Genomic DNA, 24,628 nt, shown 5'->3' on the forward strand with positions numbered 1-24,628 from the left:
GCGCCACCTACTGCTCTTTAACCTTTAAAGTCGGCATGGAGAACGGGCAGCCCAAATGTATGAGGGTTCCCAGTTACATGCGATGTGTTCCGACTCTCAGACCAGGGAGATTATATCCCAGCATACTGAAAAAAGGAATAAAAATAAATATCATCCCCATGTTGGAACTGCTGTTAGCAACTTTGGAGAAACTGTGAAGAATGGGGCGATACCCCAAAAGTACAATGACTATTAGTGCCAAACCTACCACATACCTGGCTCTGAGAATCTGTTAGTAAAACAAAAGTGGAAATAGCCCTGTTTTCAAACAGGAGGAAAAAGAGATCCTGGGAAAAGTAAACCTCTGATCCTGTTGATCTGACTCCTTTTGGAAAGTTCGGGGCAGATAATGGAACGGTTGGACTTAGAAGACTCGGTGATCACTGGGACCCAGCTGCAGAGAATTAGTAATGGCTAAGTGGACTTGACTCCACGTTTTCGCTAGGTTACTCATCATGAGGCCCTCTCTTGTATCTCTACAAGTCATTTGCTAAGCTCTTTCATAATATCCTGACAGCAAGAATGCAGGCAGGAAAATCAGATGCAAGAGCTCAACATACCCAGGAAGATTCTCGAATGCCTTGATAAGGACCATGTGAAGAAGGGCATGAAGGGCATGGGATCTGAGGTCAGCAGAGCCTGCTCTTTTTTTTTTTTTTTTTTTTTTTTTTGACAGGCAGAGTGGATAGTGGGAGAGAGAGAGAGAGAAAGGTCTTCCTTTGCCATTGGTTCACCCTCCAATGGCTGCCGGCGTGCTGCGGCCAGCACACCACGCTGATCCGAAGGCAGGAGCCAGGTACTTCTCTGGTCTTCCATGGGGTGCAGGGCCCAAGCACTTGGGCTATCCTCCACTGCACTCCTGGGCCACAGCAGAGAGCTGGCCTGGAAGAGGGGCAACCGGGACAGAATCCGGCACCCCGACTGGGACTAGAACCCGGTGTGCCGGCGCCGCAAGGCGGAGGATTAGCCTAGTGAGCCGCGGCGCCGGCTAGAGCCTGCTCTTGACCTTGATCCTGCTCCTCTCTGCCAAGTCAACTTGGATTAATATCCCGGGGCTTCCCGTGCCCTGCCTGTGCTGTAGGTACTCTCGAGAGGTTGTTACAGGCACTAAACCAGATGATGACTATAAAAGCTCTTTGTAAACTGAAAATGCTTTCTAAACACCTGTTGTCATCACTCTTCTAGTACTGTAGTGTCCTTCATAATGGACGTCTTGAATCGTGTGTTTATTTACCAGGCATCTGTGGGCACCTACCTACACAGTTTGATTGGACAGGAGGCAGACGTGGGCACAGAGCCTTTGCTGTGTGCTGTGCACCTGGGGTCACATCAAGGGAATCCCGCTGAGAATGAGTGCTCTGTTGGAGCTGGGGCTGCAGTAAGAATGACAAAAAAGCCACAACTGGAGACCTAGGAGGCTGTGGAGTAACCACGAGAGCAGAGGTTTGGGGTGCCACTGGGGAGAACTTTGTGTGGCAAAGTCAGGAAATGGAGCGGGGCAGGAGGTGGCCGGAGCACTTGGGAAGCTGAAGTGACAACCCTGGGGTCTGAGTCAGTGCGCCTGGTAGTTCTTGCTGTTGGACAAAGTGTGAGGTGTTGTTTACTCTAAGACATGGGACTTCTTTTGTTGTTCGTTTATCATTTTAAAAAGCAGCTCCACAGGGGACCGGTGGGTTAAGCCGATGCCTGCAGTGCCAGCATCTCATATGGGCACTGGTTCAGTCCCAGCTGCTCCAATTCCCATCCAGCTCTGTGCTGTGGCCTGGAAAAGCAGTAGAAGATAGCTCAAGTCCTTGGGCCCCTGCACCCATGTGAGAGACCCGGAAGAAGCTCCTGGCTCCTGGCTTCAGATCAGCGCAGCACCAGCTGCCAACTGGGAGTGACCCAGCGGATGGAAGACCTCTCTCTCTCTCTGCCTCTGCCTCTCTATAACTTTGCCTTTCAAATAAATAAATTAATTAAAAAAAAAAAAAAGCAGCACTTCAGCGGTGGCTATGTGTAGTTAAGACGTTTGCTTGACACACTCGCTTTCCATTGTGGAGTACCCCAGGTTCAAGTCGCAGCTCCACCCCTGAATCCAGCAGCTTCCTGCTAATGTACACCCTGGGAGACAGCTGGTGATGACCTGAATACCTGGGCCCCTGCTACCCTTATGGGAGACCCAGATAGACTTCCCAGCTGCTGGCTTCGGACTGGTCCAGCCCCAGCCATTGTAGCCATTTGGAGAGTGAACCAGTAGATGAAAGAGCTCTCTTTCTCTGTCTCGCCCTTTCTCTGTATAACTCAGCCTTTCAAATAAATAAAATAAAATAAAATATATTTTTTAAAAATCCAAGCTTCAGAGAGTGTATAGTATAATCTCCTTGCCTAAAATGTCTGCATATAATCCTTATATATAATCCTAGAAGACTGCCACGTGGCTTTCAGCTGCTGCTTAAAAGCAGTGAGACATAAAGCCAGGATGAAACAGCACCCGTTTCCTACCATTTGGATACTATTGATGTTTTTTTCAAATATTGAAGTCCTGCTTTTTTGAAACAATTATTTGTTTGGCGCTGGTGCTATGGGCACAGTGGGTTAAGCCACAGCTTAAGATGCCAGCATGTTCTGGTTCCGATCCAACTTCTTGCTAATATGCCTGGAAAAGCGGCAGACGATGGCCCAGTATTTGGGCCCCTGAACCCATGTAGGAGACCCAGATGGAGTTCTTGGCTCCTGGCTATGGCCTAACCCAGCCCCAACCACTGAGGCCATTCGGGGCATAAACCAGTGGATGGAAGAACTCTCTATATATCACTCTGCCTTTCAAATAATAAAATAAACCTTTAAAAATAAGTAAATAATAGTTTTTTGAAAGGCAGAGAAATCTTCTATCCACTGAGTCATTCTGGCTGGGCCAGGCTGAAGCTTGTAGCTGGGAACTCAATCCACTTGCTGGCAGGGACCCAAGTACTTAAACCGTCACCTACTGCCTTCCACGGTGCAGTATTAGCAGGAGGCTCGAATTGGAAGAGAGGCAGAGCCAGAACCCAGGCACTGCCATATGGACCAGAAGTGTCCTAAGTGACAGCTGCTGCACCTGCCCCTGACGCATGAACTTTTCACCTGACATCTTACCCTGGACAGTTTGTGTTTCGGTACCTAGGATCTACCTCATTCTTTTTTAAAGATTTATTTATTTATGTATTTGAAAGGCAGAGTTACAAAGAGGCAGAGAGAGAGAGAGAGAGAGAGAGAGAGAGTCGGTCTTCCATCTGCTGGTTCACTCCCCAGATGGCCTCAGTGGACGGAGCTGCACCAATCCGAAGCCAGGAGCCAGGAGCTTCTTCCGGGTCTCCCACATGGGTGCAGGGACCCAAGGACTTGGGTCATCTTCTACTGCTTTCCCAGGCCACAGCAGAGAGCTGGATCAGAAGTGCAGCATCCGGGACTCGAACCGGTGCCCATATGGGATGCCGGCACTGCAGGCGGTGGCTTTACCCGCTACACCACAGCACCAGCCCCATACCTACCTCATTATTTTTAACAGCTGCATTGTATTCTGTTGTGTAGCTGTGTTGTTATTTTTGGCCTGCCTCCATCAACAGATACATGGGTCATTCCTGATGCTTTTGTGTGAAACCATGCTACACTGAACAGGTGTCTGCACATTTGTCGGGGTATTTCCGTAGGCAAAGTCCCCAGCAGTGAAAGTGCTGCTGCTGTGTGGAGAGTGGGAGGGGAGCAGCAGAGGCAGGAGAGCGAGCGACAGGAGATTGGCTCACCTAGGCAGCAGAGTCCCTTCCCTGCCTGGAGTCCTCCCTGCCAACAGAGGGCCTCCAGTGAACACAGGCAGCTCCCTGAGTGATGTGACCAGAGCCGCCGTCGCAGGAGAGGAGAGGCGGGGTGATTCATTCATTCGCCACCCCTCACCCCTGCCGGAGCCCTCCCCTGGGGACTGCCGGCTTTGGGGCCATTGTTCTGCAGCCTGTCAGATGCAGTCGCCTGGAAGCCCCCTGTCTCTGCTGGTTGAGTCCGTTTGCTAGGCTCCCCGCCTGAAACGTGCAGGAGATTAGCTCCTTTCCTGCCATTTTATGCAAGGATCCCCGCGGTCGCCTCTGGCAGCCGTAGCTGCTGAGTCCTCTGCCAGAGGCTTGGGGACCTGGAAGAGCAGCTCTCCACCCGGGACCCATTTCCAAGGGCAGGAGGGGGACACGCACCCTCTCGCCTGTGACTTCTCACCTCCCAGTTCTGGGTGGCTGGGGCCCTTTGAAGTTGGCCCCGAGGAACCACACGCGCGGGTCTAAGCAGCCAGCGGCTTAGCACATCTGGTGATCCATCTTTCAAGAGGTTCCTCCTGAAGTCTGGATTTACAGGGGTCAAATGGATTCCGCCTGGGCGGGGCTTCCGCTCCAGCCCAGGCCGCGGGGTGGGGGTGGGGGGAGACGGCTGCCCCTCTTCCAGGGGGAGGCAGTTTTCATGGCACTGAGATGTCTTCTCACTATCCCCGCAGCCACCCACCCACCGAGTCCTTTGTGAAAGGGAGTGGGGGGAGAGCAGAACGCCTGAGCCTCCTGCTCGCATTCCTAGACACCGACTCACGGCGCCGCCGCCACTGGAACAGCAGAGCTGTGTGAAATGTCAAGAGGAGTTATGCTCACGGGCCCCCTGGCCCTGGTCGCTCTGTGGCTTGCGTTTTCTTCCATCTGCACTTGGTTCATCAGATGGAAATCAGAGGGTGCAATTAGAAGATAATTTGCTAGTTCCAGTCTTCATCTGGGGGCCCCTTCTTGCCTGATCAAATTGCAGGAGAATGTAACAGATTTTTCGGTGAGAAATAGTCGGCTCTGTGGCTGTAAGAAAGAGAGCGCACGGGCCTGCAACTGGGCAGCCAGTTCCGAGTCCTGTGCATTGTCCTCCTCCCTTCTTCCACCCCTCCAATCCGTTCCACCTCCTCCTTGGGACTCCCAGGCCAGGATCCTGACCCCCTCAAGGCTGACTTCAAGAGGCGTAAACTCAGCTTGAGACTCCAGGCAAACCGGGGTCCCTCACAGCCTCCTAGGGCTGGAAAATGTTGAAGCTGGAAGCTATTTAAACACCTAACGAAGGCCCAGACAGAGGCAGGGACTTGCTAACGACCTCGTAGCAGCCTATGGTAGTGGTAACAATAGTCTTAATGATATTAACAGCTAACATTTATCAGCCCTTAATGTGTTCCAGACTCTGTGCCAAGGGCTTACGTGCAGCGCAGTGTCGCATGCAAACCCAGACAGTCTGGCCGTGGGCCCAGGCCGAGCTCTAGTGCAGCCTGGTAGAGCTCAGTCTACACTGTGCAGTCAGGGTTCAGGGCCTCAGTCCACTTCTGACTTGCACAGCTGGGTGACCTCGGGCAAGTGATCAGCCTCTCTGTGCTTGTGGTCCTTCAGCTGTGAGTAGTGTGGGTTAAAGGCAGGGCTTGGCCCCGCCGCAGCTGCCCGTGATAAGACGGCAGAGTTCTGCAGGGACTCCGCTCTTCTCTGTCAGACTCGGTGGGCAGGGCCGCAGCGCTCTGTGGCTCTAGAACGCAGAGGTGGTGGGCAGGCCGTGGCCCGCTGCCTGTCTTTACACAGCTTGTGATTTTTCCGTTTTTCAGTGATTGTGAGGGGGAGAGGGGACACCAAAGACCATCTGGTGACGAGTGGAAGTTACACGAAGTTTACATGTCAGTGTCCATAAATAAAGTTTTAGCAGAACACAGCCACGTGCGTTTGTGTTGTATGATTTTGCACTGTCCAGGCACAGCTGGACACAGTGCTGTCCAGGCAGCAGAGTCTGTGTGGCCTGCAGAACCTAAAATATTTTTGTTCCGTGGCCCTTCACAGGTAGATTGCCATGACCCCTGCTCCAGAGTCGGCTTTGCTCAGGCCCTGGAAGCCAGCTGCCTGTCTTCAGGCTAGTGACATCACTCGCTCAGAGCCTCAGTTTCCTCCTCTGTTAAATGGGGATGATGACTTCCACCCCACACAGGGGCCATTTAAATATGACAGATAGGAGTGGGCATTTGGCACGGTGGTCGGGGCACTCCCATTCCCATATGGCTTAAGACCCGGCTTCTCCACTTCGGACCCAGTTTCCTGCCAACACACACTCAGGGAGACAGCCACTGATGGCTCAGGTGCTTGGGTCCCTGCCACCCATGTGGGAGACTCAGATTAAGTTCTGGACTCCTGGCTTTGGCCTGACCCAGCCCTGGCTATAGCAGGCATTTGGACAACAAACCGGCGGATGAAAGATCTCTGCCTTTCAGATAAAGTGAAAATAAAGAAAAAAGAAAGATACTAAAGAGCACTTAGCACAGGGCCTAGCACGGATTAAGCACTAAATGAATGGTAGCTTATTAACAAGCTTAGCACATTTGCTGATGTCCCTGTGCCCAGGTGGAAGACTGGGAAAAGGCTCCCTTGTCACTCAGCCACCACCTTTGTCACAGGCATTCCTGCCGTGGTTCGCAGCGGGAGACAGAAGCTGCAAGGTGACTTCGGACTCTGTGCAGGGGAGAGGGTTGTGTGCCTGTTTGGAGAGAGCCGGTGTCACTGGTGTTCCCCAGCCTCCTCTAGCAGCCTTGCTTTTTCAAACCTCACAGCTCTGCAGGCATGGGGTGAGGGGCTTTTCCTGATTGTAGGCTCTGGTTTGGTCATCCTCGCCGCCGGGGCTCTGTGAGTGGGCTTCCGTTCCAGATCCCTAGGCCCATCATCCCACTGTGCATCCCAGGCCCTCTCTTCCACCAGGCCCCATTTTTCAGTTTGAGAAGCATGGTTACCACTGCTGCCTACTGAGGCCAGTGGATGGTATTTTTAAGAATGATTGAAGGAGAGAGGGCGACTGGTGATCTGGCTGGGCTCCAGTCTACTTACTGAGGGTGTGTGTGTGTGTGTGTGTGTGTGTGTGTTTTTAATTTATTTGACAGATAGAGTCAGACAGTGAGAGACAGAGAGAAAGGTGTTCCTTCCCTTGGTTCACCACCCAAATGGCTGCTACAGCTGGAGCTACACCGATCCGAAGCCAGGAGCCAGGTGCTTCCTCCTGGTCTCCCACATGGGTGCAGGCGCCTAAGCACTTGGGCCATCCTCCACTACCCTCCCGGGCCACAGCAGAGAGCTGGACTGGAAGAGGAGCAACCGGGACTAGAACCCGGCACCCATATGGGGTGCTGGCACCGCAGGCGGAGGATTAACCAAGTGAGCCATGGCGCTGACCCTGTTTTTTGTTTTCTGTTTTTTTTTTTTTTTTTTTAATTTATTTATTTGAAAGGCAGAATTAGACAGAGAGAGGAAAAGGTCCTCCATCTGCTGGTTCACTCCCCAGATGGCTGCAATGGTCAGATCTGGGCCCATCTGAAGCTAGGAGCCTCTTTCCAGTCTCCTGCATGGGTGCAGAGGCCCAAGCACGTGGGCCATCTTCCTCTGCTTCTACTTTCCTATGCCATAGCACAGAGCTGGATTAGGAAGTGGAGCAGCCGGGACTCGAACTGGCACCCATATGGGATGCCGGCACTGCAGGCAGTAGCTTTACCCGCTACACGGCAGCGCCAGCCCCTTTGCTGAGGATTTTGAAAGAGGTGTTTCTCCTTAAGAGGCAGAATGAAAATATAGCCCTGAAGTCACTTGAGCCTGTGTTTAAACTCCAGCCCTAGGGGAAGGTGTCTGGTGTCCTTGGGACCCCAGCATCCCATATCAGAGTGCCTGGTTCAAGTCCCAGCACCTCCACTTCCAGTCCGGCTTCCTGCTGATGTACGTCCTAGGAGGCAGCAGGTGATAGCTGGAGTAATCGAGTCCCTGCTCACCATGGGGGAGACCCAGATGGAGTTCCTGGCTTCTGGCTTCAACCTGGCCCAACCTCAGCTATTGCTGGCATTCGGGGAGTGAGCCAGCAGATGGAAGATCTCTCTTTCTCTAATAAAATGAAATTTAATTAATTACTATTAAGCAAACTCTGGCCCTGCCACGGAGCAGCTTTTTGACCTTCAGGGATCGCCCTGTACCTCACTTTGCTTGTTTATAAAGTGGTGGTAACTCCTGTCTTGAGGAAATACAAGCATGCACACAGTACGGAGACGCGTCAGTCGTCTGGTACATTTTTCTAAGCTTCCCATCATCTGCAGCCCTGCCCTGCCCTGCCCTGCCCTGCCCTGCCCCGCCCCGCCCTGCCCTGCAGAATGTAGTGGCAGCTACTAATGGCCAACTCTTGGGGCAGAGGGAGGGGATGAATGGAGGCCCTGGTGCCTGGACAGAGCAGATGCCACCGGCATCTGGGGATGGATCTCTGGACCTGCCCCGCCCCCACCCTTGGGGGGCGGGGCTCTGCCTGGAGCTGGCATCCTGGGCTTCCCTTTACCTCTGAGCAGAGTTATGTCCTTTAGGCAGCTCCTCGGGCTGGGGACGTTTGGAGTCAGACACGCTGGCCCTCTCACCTGCCCAGAGCCCAGCCCGGGGATGGACATGCAGCCGGCCCCAGTTATTGTCTGTGGCGCCTGCCTGCAGCCTCGCTCCAGCCCAGCTCCACCCCTTGCCTGCAAGGTCTGTTTCCTAACAGCTGCTCCAACCACACACCTCGGTTTGCCGAGGAGCCCCTCCTCTTCCTCCCTCCCTCCTCCCTCCCTCATTCAGGGGAGGGGCTGGAGAAGAAGGCTAACTTGACAGCAGCGCCTCTTTCTTAGCTAGTCACCGGCCCCAGCCCAGGAACGCCTGTGTGTGTGTAGCCTGTAGCCTCAGGCAGAGAGGTGGGTCTCCCGCAGTCCCCAGGGGCTGCCGGGGCCGCCGGAGCTGCCGAGAACCGGGGAGGAGCCGGGCCAGCCATGAGCCCCCGTGGGAATCTGCCGGGGAGCGAGTGGCCTGGAGTCCTCTCGCCCCTCCGGCTCCAGAGGGAGAGGTGAGCGCCGGGCAGCCCGCCCCGCCAGCCAGAGGTGCCGAGAGCCCTGGGCCTGTCATGGTGGCCCGCTGCAGCCGGCCTGAGGCCCTGCCAGCCGGGTTTGCAGCTGAGCCTGTTTGTCTGCTGTGGGAAGAAGATGGGGAGTTACTTGTCCGTCCCAGCGTACTTCACCTCCAGGGACCCGTTTCGGTGAGTGGGTCTGAGTCCTTCTCCCACCGCTGTCTCTCTGTGCATCTGCCTCTCTCCCTCAGCCATCGCTGCTGTCAGGCAGAGCTGTCCTGGCCCAGGCTTCCCGATGGGGTGCTGGCAGTGGTGAGGCGCGGGGTGTGAGTGGCTCCCCTTCCTTCTTAGACACAGCTGGGGACCCTCCAGAAGGCGCCGCTCAGCGTGCGTGTTCCTGGTGTCACTGCTTCCGGGGACCGAGCGCAAGGAAGGCACAGCTCTCCCAGCTCTGCCTGTCTTACCTGCGGGCCATGCTGCCTGCCCAGGAATTTGTCCCAACAAGCAGGACGGGCAGGTTCTGCCAAAGTGTGGAAGACCTGGGTGTGGGTAGCCCGGGACACAGTAGGCCCCCATGTAAATGTTTGTTCTCTTAATGGCAGGCACTCTTGCCCCTGGCCCTGAAGGGCTTCTGGGCTCCCAGGTGAGCCTGGTTGCGGGGGAAGAGCCAGGGCAGGCGCTCCCCCAGGCCCCAGCACCTCTGCAGGCTTTCTTTGCTCACTGCCCACCTTCAGTAGTAGAAACTCCCCAGGGGGTTTCTGGCCCTCTGGGTCCCTTGCGGAATGGAGCCAGCCGGTTCCTGCCTGGGGTGGGGCTTGTTGTTATTCTTCGGGAGCAGTCTGTTGTCCCAAGGGCTGCCTCCCCCGCACCCGTGGTCATGGTTGACTTCTGCTTCTGGCTTCCCCCAGCCCAGCTCCTGGCGCTCAACGCCTCGCCGCTGGGGTGCCAGTCAGGTGGCCGGGCCCTGGGCAGCAAAGCAGGATCCCCTGGGTGGCTTCCCAGAATCGCTGCACCCTGGTGAGCGGCGGGTGCTGACTCCACCAGGCACTTTATCCCTTAATCTCTCGTTTTACAGATGAGGCAACTGGTTTCAACAGAGTGAACACGTGGGGTCTCCCTGGCTGGCTTTTTCTGGCTGTCTGAGTTTCCCCTCATCCTTTGGGGGGGTGGGGCTGTACACCCATCCCCCGCCACTCTCAGGTTTGCTCTCCTCTCCCAGCTGAGAGCAGAGAAAGGGGACAGGTGACCGGACATGTTGAAGGCCCGTGGGCATTGACCTTGAGCATAGGAGGGAGGTGGTCAAGATGCTGGGTGTGGGAGCAGCCCCCAGCCCAGGTCCTCATTAATGCTTTTTCTTAATCCTGAGAGAGGCAGCTTGTGGGCAGGGTTGTCCCTTCAGGAGCCAGGAGGAACACTGTCACCTTTTAGTTTTCAGGAACACAGGACCTGGAGGGGGTGGGGGGGCTGGAGCTACAGCAGAGACGGAAAGCCTCCACCTGGGCTTCGGAGGGCTGGGCCCCCAGTGCAGCCACTCAGACCCTGCTGTCCTTTGTCATCTTGTTCTGCCCAGCCCCTCTGGGGAGCCTGGTGAACTCACCACGCCCCCCCAGTTCCCATTGCCCACCTGGAGTTGGGGGGGGGGTTACTGACTGACTCTGGGCCCTTCTCCCCTCCCCCAAGTGAGAGGCCACATTCCTGCAGCCAGTTCTGAAGAGATAGCTATAGGGCCTCAGTGCCTCAGGGGAGGGACCACCCAGACCCCTGGTCTCCAGGTGTGGGTGTGAGTCCCTGCCTGCTCAGAAAGCTGCTTCCTCTCTCAGCCCCTCCTTTAGGATAGGACGTGCCCCTGGCTGACCAGGTGCCCGCCCAGGGACCTCCTCTGGAGAATGGGGGGGGTGGGTGGCTATGGACAGGGGCCCTTGCCAGATTTCTGTGGAACAAATTAAGTCCTGGACCCTCAGGCCTCTGGGAGAGTGGAAAGTCCACAGGAGTTCTGGGGCTGTGGTTGCAGGGAAAGTGACGCAACCAGATTCCACGGGGACATGATCAGGCGTGACCGTGTGAGGGAGGGAAGAGGGAGCAGGGAATGAAGAAGGTAATTTTTGGGCCCCACACAGGGTCCCTCTGCCCCGCCTTCCCCGCCCATGCCATTAGCACGTGGGGTGAGTTGTGGCTGCAGGTGCACTTCCAAGTGAGAAAACACCTCAGGCTGAAATTCACACACAAAAAAATGACTTTTGTCCTATGTCTTTAAAGGATTTTTCTTTTTCGGGTTTCCCTGCCTGTCCACCAGTGTATTTAACGAGTTTGGTTTACACATTATCTCTGGAGGAAAACAAGTGCACCTTTGTGTTCTAAAACAACCCATGTTTAAAGGGGAAAATTATTCTTAGCGCTGCCCAGCTTAGCAGTGGCCCTTGGCAGCGGCCTTACGTCCCCTGGGACGCTTTTTCTCCTCGTCCGAGTCACGAAGGACTCGATTCTCCACCCCGCAATTCGTGTGGCTCCTCAGAGGCACTGAAGCTCTTCTCCATTTTTTTTTCCCCCTAAAGAACGGAGGCCATATCTTTAACTGTAGCATGACTGCACCGAATTGCTTGAAACTCAGGGTTTCCTGGCTTTTGGTTGGAACCGAGTCAACACGCTCTGGGAACGCTTATTTCTTGCTGATCAGAGGCTCATTATGTGTTTAATTTTTTTTGAGTAGGATAACAACATATTCTGTAATGGTTACTGCTTGATTGACAGACTGTTTCAGTCTGCAGGAGCCACAGGAAGGAGTAATTCCAGGGACCTTTGGTGGTAAGAGGCTGGGCTTTGCTGGCCAGAGTCCCCCCGCCCCTGTCGGAGCCACCCTCAGGGCCCGGGGTGGGGAGAGCTGGCATCCCCAGAGCCGGTGCACGCAGGCTATAGAGGAGCAAGCTGCCCCTTCTCCCCGTGAGCCCAGGCAGAGCTCAGAGCTCAGAGGCTGGAAGGAGCTTCCCCACTACTGGCTGCTCACCAGGCCAGGTTGAGGGTAAGCATCTAACCTGGGGCCTGGGGGGCTTGTTCTTTAAGGTGGGTAAATCCACGGTAACAATGGCCTCTTCCCCTGGCCTGGGGAGGGGGCGGATTCAGATTTACCTATAAACGTTTTTGGTGTTTTTGGTTTTTGGTCGGGCTGGGTCTGTGTCTTATCTCACCTGGCTTCTCCCAGCCACCTGCTTGTTCTCACCCATGCCAGCTGCACAGCCTGTACCTTAATTGATAGGAATGGGTTAGAACTGATGGACCTCTAATTGATTGGGTAAACAAATCATTTTAGGACCTTGCTTCTCTATTTTCAGAACGCTGTTGGGTTCTGCACCACGCAACAGGGCTGTATCGCATGGGCATGGAAGGGAAAGGGCTCTGTCTACATTTCCCCCATGGTGTTCCAGATTAGGGAGGGAAGCAAATGAACTCCCACTGGACTCCTGCTGGGAGCCAGCCATCATCTGAAGCATGTGTACGTAATTTAATTCTTACAACTCCGTAAGACTTTGTCAATCGTCCCTGTACAGACAAGGAAGCCGAGGTTCAGAGTCACAGGGTAACTGGACTCAGGTGGGACCGGTAGAAAATGAAAGTTGTCTGTGAAAGTCTCAGGGGATGAACCAATCTCTGCTAACTCAGAGGACCTCTCCGTGTGATCTGCGCCGGCCACCAGGGTTCTTTCTGTTCACTCGGCCCAGGCCCTCGGTACTGTTCGGGAAGAGGAACCCGGGAGGGGGTCTTTAGGCACAGCCTCAGTGGCTTCCCCATGCTCGTCCCTCGTTTGAAGATTTCAGCTCTGTACACCTGGGCTCATCAGGAGAGGGCGGTGGCCAGTGTCTCAGCCCTGGCGTCGGCTCTCCTGCCTCCCAGCAGCCCGCCCTTAGGCCTGCAGATGGAGCAGATTTTGACTTTTACTTGAAATTTTCAAAAATTGACAGCTGGGCGGGAGGAGGGTGCCTTCACTTGGGGGGGAAGAACATTCGGTGACCGTGGGCTCGGAGAATCCGAGGCGGGACGCTGTTGAATAGCCCCTTCCACTTGCACGAAGGATCCAGTGTGTTCTGGGTCCTTTTCTTCAAAGAACAGACTGTGGGGGAACAGAATACTGTGAGCGAGGGGAGCATTAATTGTGCCATTTAATGCTCTTTGAGCTAAAGGAGAAACACCGCTCAGTGGTGACACCTGAAGGAACTCGACTGGAGCCATCAGGGCTCCCCGCGTCCTTATCTTCACAGATGAGAAGCCACGAGAGGTGCTGTGTCCCTCGAGTGATGGGGACAAGGCTCCCTCGCCAAGTACACTTGGGTTCAGATTCTGTCTCCATCACTTGGGTTTGGGTGACGTTAACGTCGACTCTGCTTTTCAGTCTTTCTGGTCTGTAAAACCAGAATGAGCGTACTAGCGTTCAGGGTCAAAGATAGTCTAAGGCAACTCATACAGTACCTGGGGATATGGTTACAACTCCAAAGTCTGCCTCGGCAACGTCTCCAGTGAGCTCAGAACCCGGTTGTGTTCTGTGACGAAACAGAGCTTAAGGACCCACAGCCCTCCCTCCTGTTCCTCAAAGGCATCTATGGCTGCAGCTTTGGCCATACAGCTGGCCGGGCCGCTCAAAGGCATTCCTTGACACAGATCCGTGCGTCGACGGGGTGGCTCCCCAGCAGGCCGGCTCAGCCGTGTCCTGCGTGCCTGCACTCGCTTCTCTCCCTGCTCCCCAACATGGGCCTGGCCTGGGCTACTTGCAGTGAACAAAAGCAGGATATTGGCAATAGAAGGGAGGGTGTGTTCTGGTGCTCCCATGCCCTGCAGCGCACATACCATTGTGAAGGCGTAACAGAGCCCAGGCCTGCAGTTGGGTGCAGACGTCTTGCACCAACTTTCCTCCACGGCACACAGGAGAAAGGCAGGGTCTGGTGAGCGTGAGCCACAGAACCCTTGTTTTCCCACCCAGGCTTGCCTGTTCTCTGGTTTTCCATCTGGAAACATTTGTCAAGGGCCTACTCTGCCAGGTCCCTTGCTAGGTGCTGAGTCCACCAGGCGTAAATGGGATACCGGCTCTGTCCTCCGGGAGCTCTCAGTGTAGTGAGGGAGGCAGGTGCCCACCCAGGAGGTGTGCATCAGAAGGTAGGAAGCAGGCCCCTGGCTCCAGTGCTGGCCCTCTGCTAGGCACCCTACAGCCCTTACTGCCATGTCACGAACGAGAAGACGAGGGTGGCTGGCCCAGGACCACTCCGGTAGTAAAAGTGTGGTGCTGTAATTTGTACCTGGGATCGACTAGAGAAAAACAGAGATAGAATTGAGGGATCTGGGGTGCAGTGTGCAGTGTGTCCCCCCTCATTTTGCAGGTGGGGCAGCTGAACCCAGAAGGGGAAAAGGGCTTGTGCAAGCATACGCAGCACCCAAGAACTTGAAGCCACGTCTGTCTCTCAACGTAGGCTTCATCCAACGTGCATCTTACACGGCGAAGGATTTGAACCATGTCCCTGGAACAGGGTCTTCTCTGCCTCCACCCTCCCTCACGGTGCTAGGCACTTCAGGTCCACACCCTTCACACCATCCCCAGCTCTCAAGGCCGCAGGACAAGCAGGAAAAGCCGCTCCCGAAAGATAAATGGACTCCCAGGGTCCTGCCTCTCCAGACCTTCCAGCTCAGCTGCTTCGGCTCAGTCCTGTCTCCTGCTGTGCCTCTGCCGTGCTCAGAAGTGACACACTCATCCTGGCCTCTCATCTTGCCTTTTTTCGTTTAGACTTTTGTCTTCCTCGACTCTTTATAAGCTCTTAAAAGATGGGGTAGGGCACCTTGTGTTTCTGTCTTCCATCTGCATCGCAAAGCAAGTTATTATAATAATACACTTGCCTGCAGGAGACTTTCTCATCCACGGACTTAGTTCTCACACTGGTTCTTTGTCGTCCGACACTGTTAGTTACAGTTTGTCAAGGAGAGCTACTGAAAGAAATTGTCCAAAGCTGCACAGTAACATGAGCTACCATTATGTTAGCATTGTCATTACCATTCATTGAGTTCCTACCATACTAACTCTCTACTGTTATATAGGCCGTCTATACTTTTAATACATATTATTTCATTTAATTTTCACAACAGACCATTTAACAGGTGAGGAAACGGGGTCAAAGGAATGAAGGACCTCGCCAAAAAGGTGACGTAATTCCAAAGTGGCAGGATCAGGATTCAAGCCAAGAGGCCAGCCCCACCCTGCCTCTCAGAAGCGGGGACGTGGGCAACGTGAGTGGCGCGAGGCTGTGACGACAAGAGGGGGAGCCTTAACTAGAAGGAACATGGCAGCCAGGGCTCCGGGGCCGTGGCTCTGCATGCTGGGAGGCCCCAAAGGAAGGAGGAGGGGTATGCGCAGATGGCCCGAGAACAGGGCTGGCCCGGCTGGGAGGTGCACCTGTGCGGACAGGTGGTGAGCTAGAAGGGGGCTGCGCATCCAACACGTAGGTCTTGCAGGGTGCTAACGGAGACCTGGGTTTCTCCCAATGTTTCATTTTGAAACACGTATATAGGAAAGTTGCAAGAGTAGCTCAAGGTACCCCCATGTACCCTTCACCTAAATTCATCATTTCATTAACTTTATGGCCCCCCCCTTATTTATATTTGCTGAACTCTTTAGAAAAGTCAGTTGTAGTCCTCTTGACTTTAATCTTGAAATACTTTAATATGTTTCTCCTAAGGATTCTAAATAAAATATCATGATCAGATTTAAGAAAATCGGCAATCATTTCAAAGTAATATATCTATAGTTCAAATAATATATAGTTATATATAAAATATATATAGTTCAAGTAATATTTAAATATATAAAAATATTATAAATATATAAGAAATATATTATTATAAATATAAGACCTAGAAGTCATTCAAATACAGATTTTCTAGTTCCAAAAAACATAGTACCACTTGTGGCTGTTTCCTTTTTCAACCCAAAACTACAAGGTGGATGCATCATTTAGTTGTCTCCAGGCCTTTTAAAATCTATGCTCCCCTCTCCCCCCCATGACTTTAACTTTGTGGAAGACTCTGGAACAGTTATCGCACAGAGTGACCACATCCTGGATTTGCCCGACAAGTTTCTTCGTGCTTAACCTGTTTTTGGCAAGAACGCCCTGCCCCCTCAGTAGTGAAGGGTGGATGTGATTGAGTGCGGTGGCTCGCGGAGTCAAGTGTCTGACCTGGAGGTCCTCTAAGGGGGGGACTCGGACTGTGTTTCAGAGGACCTGGGATGCTACACGTTCCCCGTGCCCAAATTAGATGCGCGGTTTTTCCTTAGGTGTGCACTTCTGGGGAGGCTGTTACTTAGGTTCTCAAAGGGCTCCAAGGCCCAGAGATTAAGAGACAGTGGTGTGTCTACAGAGGCAGCAGCACAGAGCTGGTTTCTGGGGTCCCGCTCATGCTGAGCCGACTTCCGTGGGCAAAAGAGCGCTAAGCTGTAACTTTGCCCCCATCCTGGCCTTCCCAGCGGGTGCTGTTAGTTTCGTGGTCAGACCTGGGAGCCAGCGGTCGGCCCTGTGGTCTGGCTTCAGGCATGCAGGAAGGTCCCATCTGTGTCGTGCCTTGCAGGTGCTCCGAGTGCCAAGACCCCCTCACCAACTGGTACTATGAGAAGGATGGGAAGCTGTACTGCCACAAGGACTACTGGGGGAAGTTCGGGGAGTTCTGCCACGGGTGCTCCCTGCTGATGACAGGGCCTGTCATGGTGAGTGAGGCCTGCACCTGCCCGTGCTGGCCACTGACCGCGCCTCTGCTTCCCCACGGCCATCCGCCAAGGCCTCTCCCTTTAGTTACTCATTCTGCCAGTCCAGCGTTGGGAGGGGACCTTACGGGGTGTTCAGAATCTGAAAGGGAGACCCCGGAGTGGGCTTGCAGAGGGGTTCTGCTTCCTGTACACGCCCTGGACAAAGCACTTCAGGCATAATCACAAGTTCCCAACCCTGCAGTGGAGGAGCTGTCAGCCTTCTCATGACTGAGTGGAACCCCCGGGGAAGGGGGCGGGCCTTGACAGAAATAGATCCTGGACGAGAGGTCGTTCGCCCCCACCTCTCCTCACTCCAGCAACAGCAATAACTCACTTCCTTGCCCCTGTGTACCCTTCTCCCCTCCTGCTCACAGGTGGCCGGAGAGTTCAAGTACCACCCAGAGTGCTTTGCGTGCATGAGCTGCAAGGTGATCATCGAGGATGGGGACGCGTACGCTCTGGTGCAGCATGCCACCCTCTACTGGTAAGGGTGGTCCTGTGTCTGTCCTTCCCCTCCGCGGCGGCCAGCAGAGGGCCGGGGGCAGCAGGTGAACTGGGTGGAAAGACCGTCATCAGAGCTCTGGATTCCTGTCACAGAAATGCTCTTTCTCTTAGCCAGCTCTATAACCATAAGCTGCACAGTTAGTGTTTCTCTGTCCTCTTTTTTAAAAAAAAAAAAAAACAAAAAGATTTATTTATTTATTTGAAATGCAGAGGGGCAGGAGAGAGAGAGAGAGGTCTTCCATCCACTGGTTCATTCCCCAAATGGCAACAGCGGCTGGAACTGGGCCTATCTGAAGCCAGGAGCTTCTTCCGGGTCTCCCATGTGGGCACAGGGGCCCAAGCACTTGGGCCATCTTCTGCTGCTTTCCCAGGCCACAGCAGAGAGCTGGATTGGAAGTGGAGCAGCCAGGACCAAAACTGGTGCCCACACAGGATGCCAGCACTGCAGGCAGTGGCCTTACCCACTATGCCACAGCGCTGGCCCCTCCATCCTCTGTCTTTACCTACCATGAGAATAACTCGCCATGCCCTGTGATCCTCCCAGAGGGAGGGCCTGGCTGGGAAGTCTCTCTCTGAGGAGACCCCAGAGCATTCAAGGCGAAGACTCCTTAGTGCTCACCCAGCCTGCCCCATGCAACTACCCTGGCTGACAGAGGCAGCCTGGGGCCCAGGGAGGGCATGGGGGCTGGGGCAGCAGAGTTCTCCCTGTGAATCTAAGGCAGAGTAAAGAGACAGGTTCTTCCCAGTCCACCGCTTACTGCAGATCCAGCTCACCCTGGCTGGCTGCAGCCCGCCCCAGAGAACCCTGGTGCTCATTCTGAGCAGCTGGCCAGTACTGTTAGTGGGAGCGGCCCGGTGCCATGGTTGCTGGGGGCCTTCTGGGGGGAATGCAGAGTCTCAGCCCCGCTCTGTCCCCTCCTCAGCGGGAAGTGCCACAATGAGGTGGTGCTGGCCCCCATGTTTGAGAGGCTGTCCACGGAATCCGTGCAGGACCAGCTGCCCTACTCCGTCACGCTTATCTCCATGCCGGCCACCACCGAGGGCAAGAGGGGCTTCTCCGTGTCCGTGGAGAGTGCCTGCTCCGACTACGCCACCACGGTGCAAGTGAAAGAGTGAGTATGGAGAGGGCTGGAGTGCCGTCCGCAGACGGGCCTCAGAGGGCTTGGGACCACGAAGTCTTGCACAGAGCTCCCTCACGGCTTCCTCACAGAGCCCAGCCTGGGCCTGGCCACTTGACCCTCCCCTCCGCCTAGGCTGCCCCCTGCTTAAGGCCAGGGTCGCTTGCATCTCCGGAGTCAGGCTTCAGCTCACGTTTGCTCTCTGAAACGATCTGGCTGGATTCTGTGCATTAGTCTGTCTTGTTCGGTATGGCATGCCCAGAGCCTGGCACAGCACCTGGCAGTAGTTGGCCTCACTGGTTATGGTTCTGTTGTGTTGGCTGAGTGAATGGAGAAGAGAGGAGTGTGCCGGCCTGCGGCACAATGAACTGGGTCCTCCTGAAACAGAGAGTGGGAATGTGGGGACAAGGACGCAAAGAATGGAGCCAAGACAAGTCCTGATCAAGGCTCATTTATTGAATAAATCCAATAGTATTTAAACATGACCAGTTGTTTACAAGGAGGAGCACAAAAGATTTCCATATCAAAAAGGCTTTTAAGGTTACAATGAAACACTTAGGTGATAAATGCAGGTTTCAGGTGTGACTGATTATCTATATTATCTCTTGTGAGAGGTTTAGGTTCTTCCTGCCTCTTCCCGGAATCTCCCTAGCCCAATTGTCTGTGCCAGGGAAGTCTCCATTCATATGTTTAAGTGTAAACAAAGGGAGTGACTGCCTGTGGCTGCACACAAGGAGGAACAGGGGCCTCGGCCCAGGAGGAGCTCAGATCCCCTTCTAAGTCCACAGCAGAGGTAGTAGGAGAAAGAGTGTGTGTCTGTCTGACGCCCCTGTGACTAGTGCTTGTGCTGAGTCCTGGGCTGCTGCTTGCCCCCTGGGTGACAGGTCCCAGGGTCCGGGAAGTCAGGAGGTGGGGTTAGGTGAAGAGGTAAGGAGTCTGTGTTCAGGGCAGAAAGAGCAAACACGTCTCCAGAGGTGGGAGTCTGTGGTTGTGTCTAGTACGGGTTGGGTGGCTGGGAGTAGCCAGAGAAGGGGCCATTAAGCACGGAGGGCCTGGATTGTGAGGACCTCAACAGGTCCGTGGAGGGGTTTAGGTGGTGAGGTAACACAACCAGGTCAGGTGTTTTGGAAGGATCACAGGTGTGGGGGTTCGATGGCAGAAGGGACAGCCCTAGAGCGTAGAGGCCAGTTAGAAGGCAATTGTGGTACAAGATCTTGGTAACTATGGTGATGGAGAAAAGGCAGGGTTCTCAGAGATGGGTGGGGGTGGGGGGAGGGGGGGAATGAGGGGACTCCACGTGGGGCAGTTGATGTCCCGAGTTTCTGGCTTGGACCACTGTGTAAGGGGTGGTGCCCTCCACCTAGAGCATCCCGGGAAGGGGGCTGCCTCCCTGTGCGGCTGGCCTGGGCTCTGTGGGCCAGCGGGGGCTTGGGGCCTGGTGAGCCTTCCCTGCACAAGCAGAGTTGATCAGGCCGATTTTTAGGGTGCCTTTGCCACGCCTCAACTCTTGTCTGGTGCAGGGTCAACCGGATGAACATCAGCCCCAACAACCGCAACGCCATCCATCCCGGGGACCGCATCCTGGAGATCAACGGGACCCCTGTCCGCACTCTGCACGTGAACGAGGTAGAACGCACGTCCAGTCTGTCTTGTGGGGAGAGGGCATGGAACGGGCCCTCAGGGAAGTCAGTCTGTGGCCTTTACCTTTTCCCAACCTCCCCACCTCCTGCCATCTCTTCATCTTGGCACTGAGCCTGTGACTGCTGGTGACCTTCCTGGGACAGCCTGACAGAGGGGGAGGTGACAAATGCGAGGCAGAGGGCACTGTGAGGCTGCTGGCAGCTGAATGCCACCATGAGCCGAGTTGCACTTGGATCGCGGGGTGGCACCGAGTGCCCTGGGACAGGGCAGCCTGCGGGAGCCAGCCTTACCCTGCTCTCGGCCGCAGGTGGAGGATGCGATTAGCCAGACGAGCCAGACGCTTCAGCTATTGATTGAACATGACCCCGTCTCCCAGCGCCTGGACCAGCTGCGACTGGATGCCCGGCTCTCCCCGCACATGCAGAATGCTGGACACTCGCACACACTCAGCACCCTGGACACCAAGGAGAACCTGGAGGGGACGCTGAGGAGACGCTCCCTGAGGTGCCAGCTCTACCCCGGCTCTGTTGTATCCCATGTCTGTGGCTCAGATGAGGCAGAGCTGGCTTTCAGAAGCCAGCAGCGTCGGGAGGGAAGGGGCTGGCCAGGGCGGGCTGTGAGAATTGTGCAGACCCGGTTGTGTACAAGCACCTTAGAAACCCGGGGTGGGGGGTGGGGGCGGGGCGAGTCAGGCTGGGTCCGCTGAGCTGCTGATCGGACAGGAGGCAGTGATGGCCTGGGGAGGAGGAATGGAACTCAGAGCCAGGAGCCGGGGCCCAGATGGGATGGAGGAAGTCTGCATAAGGACTTCGACTCCTCTGTTCAGCTCTTCGTTTGTCTCTTATTTTATCATAGACCTGAGAGACCAGCAAACTTCATGTCTGCCAGGCCCAGGGAGGGAGCAGTCGCCATGAGCTTAAGCCCCAAATAGGGACACGCCCAGGAGTGCTGACCCTGGGGGCACAGATACCAATTCTGGAGCTTTATGCTGACTTTTTTTTTTTTTTTAAAGATTTTATTTATTTATTTGAGAGGTAGAGTTACAGACGGTGAGAGGGAGAGACAGAGAGAAAGGTCTTCCTTCCGTTGGTTCACTCCCCACATGGCCACTACAGCCCGAGCTGCAACAGTCCGAAGCCAGGAGCCAGGTGCTTCTTCCCAGTCTCCCACGTGGGTGCAGGGCCCAAGGACTTGGGCCATCCTCCACTGCTTTCCCAGGCCATAGCAGAGAGCTGGACTGGAAGAGGAGCAGCCGGGACTAGAACTAGCTCCCATATGGGATGCCAGTGCCGCAGGTGGAGGATGAAGCTACCGTGCCACGGCGCCGGCCCCTAGGCTGATGTTTGCCCTTCACAAATCACCTCTGAGTGTCTTCTTCTGCATCAGTGAGGTGGGGTTGCAAGATCGAGGTGGCTTCCACCAGATACTAAGTATCACACGTGGAAAGGAAGACAAAGCTCTGCCTGCCTGCGCAGATAGGCTCACACTCGGTAGCTGCGAGTGTCTTAGCATCACCGCGAGTCAAGTTCCGAAGCCACCCTCCCAGCCCAACATGGGGTCAGTCAGGGCCCTTTGGCTGGCGTCTGTTTGAAACAGCCTTCTCCATGGGAAGGTCGTGTCACTCCTGGCTGGCTGCCTCTTGGTCTTGGTCAGTGGATTCAGTGAGCAGAGGCAGGATGCGAGAGAGCAGAGAAGGCCCAGAGATGTATGGCCTGGGAAAGGGACCGTGTGGGAGTGGCCAGGGCACTGCTCAGATATCTGCAGGCCCATCGTGCAGGAGAGGGGACAGCTCATCCTGTGTGCTGTGGTGGCAGAGCCTGCAGGGCAGGTCAGACCCAGAGCCATCTGGTTTCCGCTGACGCAAGTAAAGCAGAAGCGTAGCACAGACAGGCGCCGGCAGGGTCGCCGTCCCCGACAGCATGGTGGTCCTCACGCACACTCTTCCTGTCTTCCCTAAGCCCAAGTCACACGTCATCAACCGTTTACTGTTACTGGCTGCTTTTGAAAATGTGGATGCAGTGGCTTTATTGCTATAGAAATAATAAATGCTTATCTTAAAATTCAGGAAATAGGAGGAGGCACAAAGATGTGCAAAATTTTATCCAAAATCTCTTTTGCTCCTTTAAAAAATTTGCTTTTAACTTACTATTTTTTTAAAGATTTTGTTTGAGAGGTAGAGTTACAGAGAGGAGAGACAGAAAGAAAGGTCTTCCATCAGCTGGTTCACTCCCCAAATGGCCGCAACAGTTGGAGCTGAGCCGATCTGAAGCCACGAGCCAGGAAATTCCTTCTGGTCTCCCACATGGGTGCAGAGGCCCAAGGACCTGGGCCATCTTCTACTGTTTTCCCAGGCCACAGCAGAGAGCTGGATCGGAAGAGGAGCAGCCAGGACACGAACTGGCACCCGTATGGGATACTGGTGCCACAGGCAGAGGCTTAGTCTACTATGCCACAGGGCCAGCCCTTTGATTTATTTATTTGAGAGAAAGAGAGAGACAGAGAGCTTTCATCTGTTGGTTCATGCCCCCCGACAAGCCTCCAACAGCCAGGTCTGGACTAGGACCAAAGCTGGGAAACAGGAACTCAATCCAGGTCTCTCACATGGGAGGCAGGACCCTGGTGACTTGGGCCATCACCACTGCCCCCCAGGGTCTGCGTCAGCGGGAAGCTGGAGCCAGGACTCAAACCCAGGCGCCGCAGTGAGACGCAGGCATCTTCGCTGGGCTGAACACCTGCGCCTGCGCCTTTCTGGATGATTGTGCGCTGTCACTGTTACCCAGTTAGAGTGTGATACAGAGAGATGGAGAGGTGGAGGTTCCCCATCACCAGGGCTGTCATGCACTGAGCACTGTAGGCTGGTGGTAGCATCTAGGTAGTTAATTGCTCCTGGTGGGAAACACCCCAAGTTCCCATTTTAATGTGTTTTTATATAGTGTAGATAAACTGCTGTTGTCTGCAACCCCAAAAGCACGGGGGTCAGATTTAAGACCCTCCCCGTAATGGCATTTGAACCGCAGACGCTGGAACGCATCGGTGCCCCGAGGCACCTGCCTTCAGGGTTCCTGGATGGTCTCTGAGGACCCCCGATTCTCAGTCACTCTCTTCCTCCTCAGGCGCAGTAACAGCATCTCCAAGTCCCCTGGCCCCAGCTCCCCAAAGGAGCCCCTGCTGCTCAGCCGAGACATCAGCCGCTCCGAGTCCCTCCGCTGCTCCAGCAGCTGCTCCCAGCAGATCTTCCGGCCGTGTGACCTGATCCACGGGGAGGTCCTGGGGAAGGGCTTCTTTGGGCAGGCCATCAAGGTGAGCTCAGGCAGCAGCTGCGTCCTCTTCTGCCCCCCACCCCCACCCCTCTCTCACCTTCTTTCGGAGAGCTCTCATCGTATGGCCTCACCCCATGCCCTGTGGGACCCCAGACCTCCTTCCTGGGTGATGGCGTGAGGGGTGTTCCCCGACCCTACACCCAGGCCACCTAGGGGCAGCAGCACTGCTACATGGAGCTTGTGGCCCTTGAGACCCAGGTTGGGGTGAGCCCTCCTGCCACCCTGCAGTGGGTGTGAGGTGCAGGCCTCAGTGCTGGGAGCACACAGGGGAGTGGCTCCTGCCTCCCTGGAGAACAGTCTCCGGGACTAACTTCTCTCTCTTTCTCTCCTCCTCCTCCTCCTCCTCCTGTGCTGAGAGCTGGGAGGGGGGGACAGGTAAGCAGTGGGGCTGGGGAATTCACCCCCGACCCACCCAGCTCCCTGGTGCATGTCTGTGGCACGGACCCTCCTTGCCCCCAGACTTCTGTTCACCCAAGGGACTCACGCCTGTGCCAAATGACCAGAGCCCTGCTTGGCTTGGCAGTGTCCCCTCCCGGCTCCTCCCCCCACATCCCTTCCGTGGGTTCTCGCCCCTCCCCGTGCATGCCCAGCTCTCCAGGAGGAGGGTGTGCCTTCCTCTGAGCCCCCTGCTGCCCTGTGCTGTGTCCTCTACTCACCATCTCTGTCCTCTTCCTCCTCCGGCTCAGCGTGTCCTCCCAGGGCGGGGATGGCATAGGCTTCGTCACAGTTCTCCAGAGCCGCCTCCCGTCTCTGTGTCGCTAACCGCAGCCCTCCCTGTAGGTCACACACAAAGCCACAGGCAAAGTGATGGTCATGAAGGAGTTGATTCGGTGTGATGAGGAGACACAGAAGACGTTCCTGACCGAGGTAGGGAGGTGGGGTGGGAACCCGGTGTGGTCGTGGGAAGAGGGAGGCCCCCACAAATAATGGTTTCGGGAGAAAACTTAGTTTGGACTCACTGCCTGCACGACAAAGCAGAAGAGAGTGCTGGAGGAACATCCCCACACCCTCTAAGTCACAGCCTAATTACCCTGTTCAGTGAACACTCGAGACAGCACGAGCCGCTCAGACAAGCTGCGGCTCAGGGGAGCTTTCAGATCTGGGGGTGGTGGCTGTGGAGACAGCCCGGGGGTGTCACCGTCACCGCCTGAACACCGCCTGGTGCTGCCACTCCCAGATTGCACCATGGAGCAACAGCAGTCCAGGGGCTGCCTGCCCTGGGCCCTCCCTCTCCACTGGCCCCCAGTGCTGTCCCTAGAAAGGCCGGCCGTATGGGTGGTGGTCTCTCCTCCCCCTGAGCTCAGTGTTGGCCGCATCACATGGCTAGGAGGGTTAGGAGGGCCGCTGGTGAA

At 55.2% G+C, this 24,628-nt stretch overlaps 1 protein-coding gene across 5 annotated transcripts in view; it reads left to right on the forward strand.

Annotated features, from left to right (window-relative positions):
* LIMK2 (LIM domain kinase 2) overlaps positions 1 to 24,628 on the forward strand; it is a 68,479-nt gene that overhangs the window by 33,285 nt on the left and 10,566 nt on the right. The window contains exons 1-8 of one of the 5 annotated variants that reach the window (XM_089323403.1): positions 7,273 to 9,114; positions 16,519 to 16,654; positions 17,068 to 17,177; positions 18,121 to 18,309; positions 19,836 to 19,941; positions 20,264 to 20,460; positions 23,070 to 23,256; positions 24,057 to 24,143. In XM_089323403.1, the coding sequence (XP_089179529.1) occupies positions 9,062 to 9,114; positions 16,519 to 16,654; positions 17,068 to 17,177; positions 18,121 to 18,309; positions 19,836 to 19,941; positions 20,264 to 20,460; positions 23,070 to 23,256; positions 24,057 to 24,143 (1,065 nt within the window). In that variant the 5' untranslated portion in view covers positions 7,273 to 9,061. Of the gene's footprint in view, positions 1 to 7,272; positions 9,115 to 16,518; positions 16,655 to 17,067; positions 17,178 to 18,120; positions 18,310 to 18,974; positions 19,243 to 19,270; positions 19,290 to 19,835; positions 19,942 to 20,263; positions 20,461 to 23,069; positions 23,257 to 24,056; positions 24,144 to 24,628 lie in introns of those variants that run through there. The other 4 variants (XM_008272149.5, XM_089323404.1, XM_089323405.1 and 1 more) reach the window with 4 other exon arrangements.

Source organism: Oryctolagus cuniculus, chromosome 21 (genome assembly GCF_051225735.1).
Source record: "Oryctolagus cuniculus isolate XC-2025 breed Fujian yellow rabbit chromosome 21, ASM5122573v1, whole genome shotgun sequence".
Classification (NCBI taxonomy): Eukaryota; Metazoa; Chordata; class Mammalia; order Lagomorpha; family Leporidae; genus Oryctolagus; species Oryctolagus cuniculus.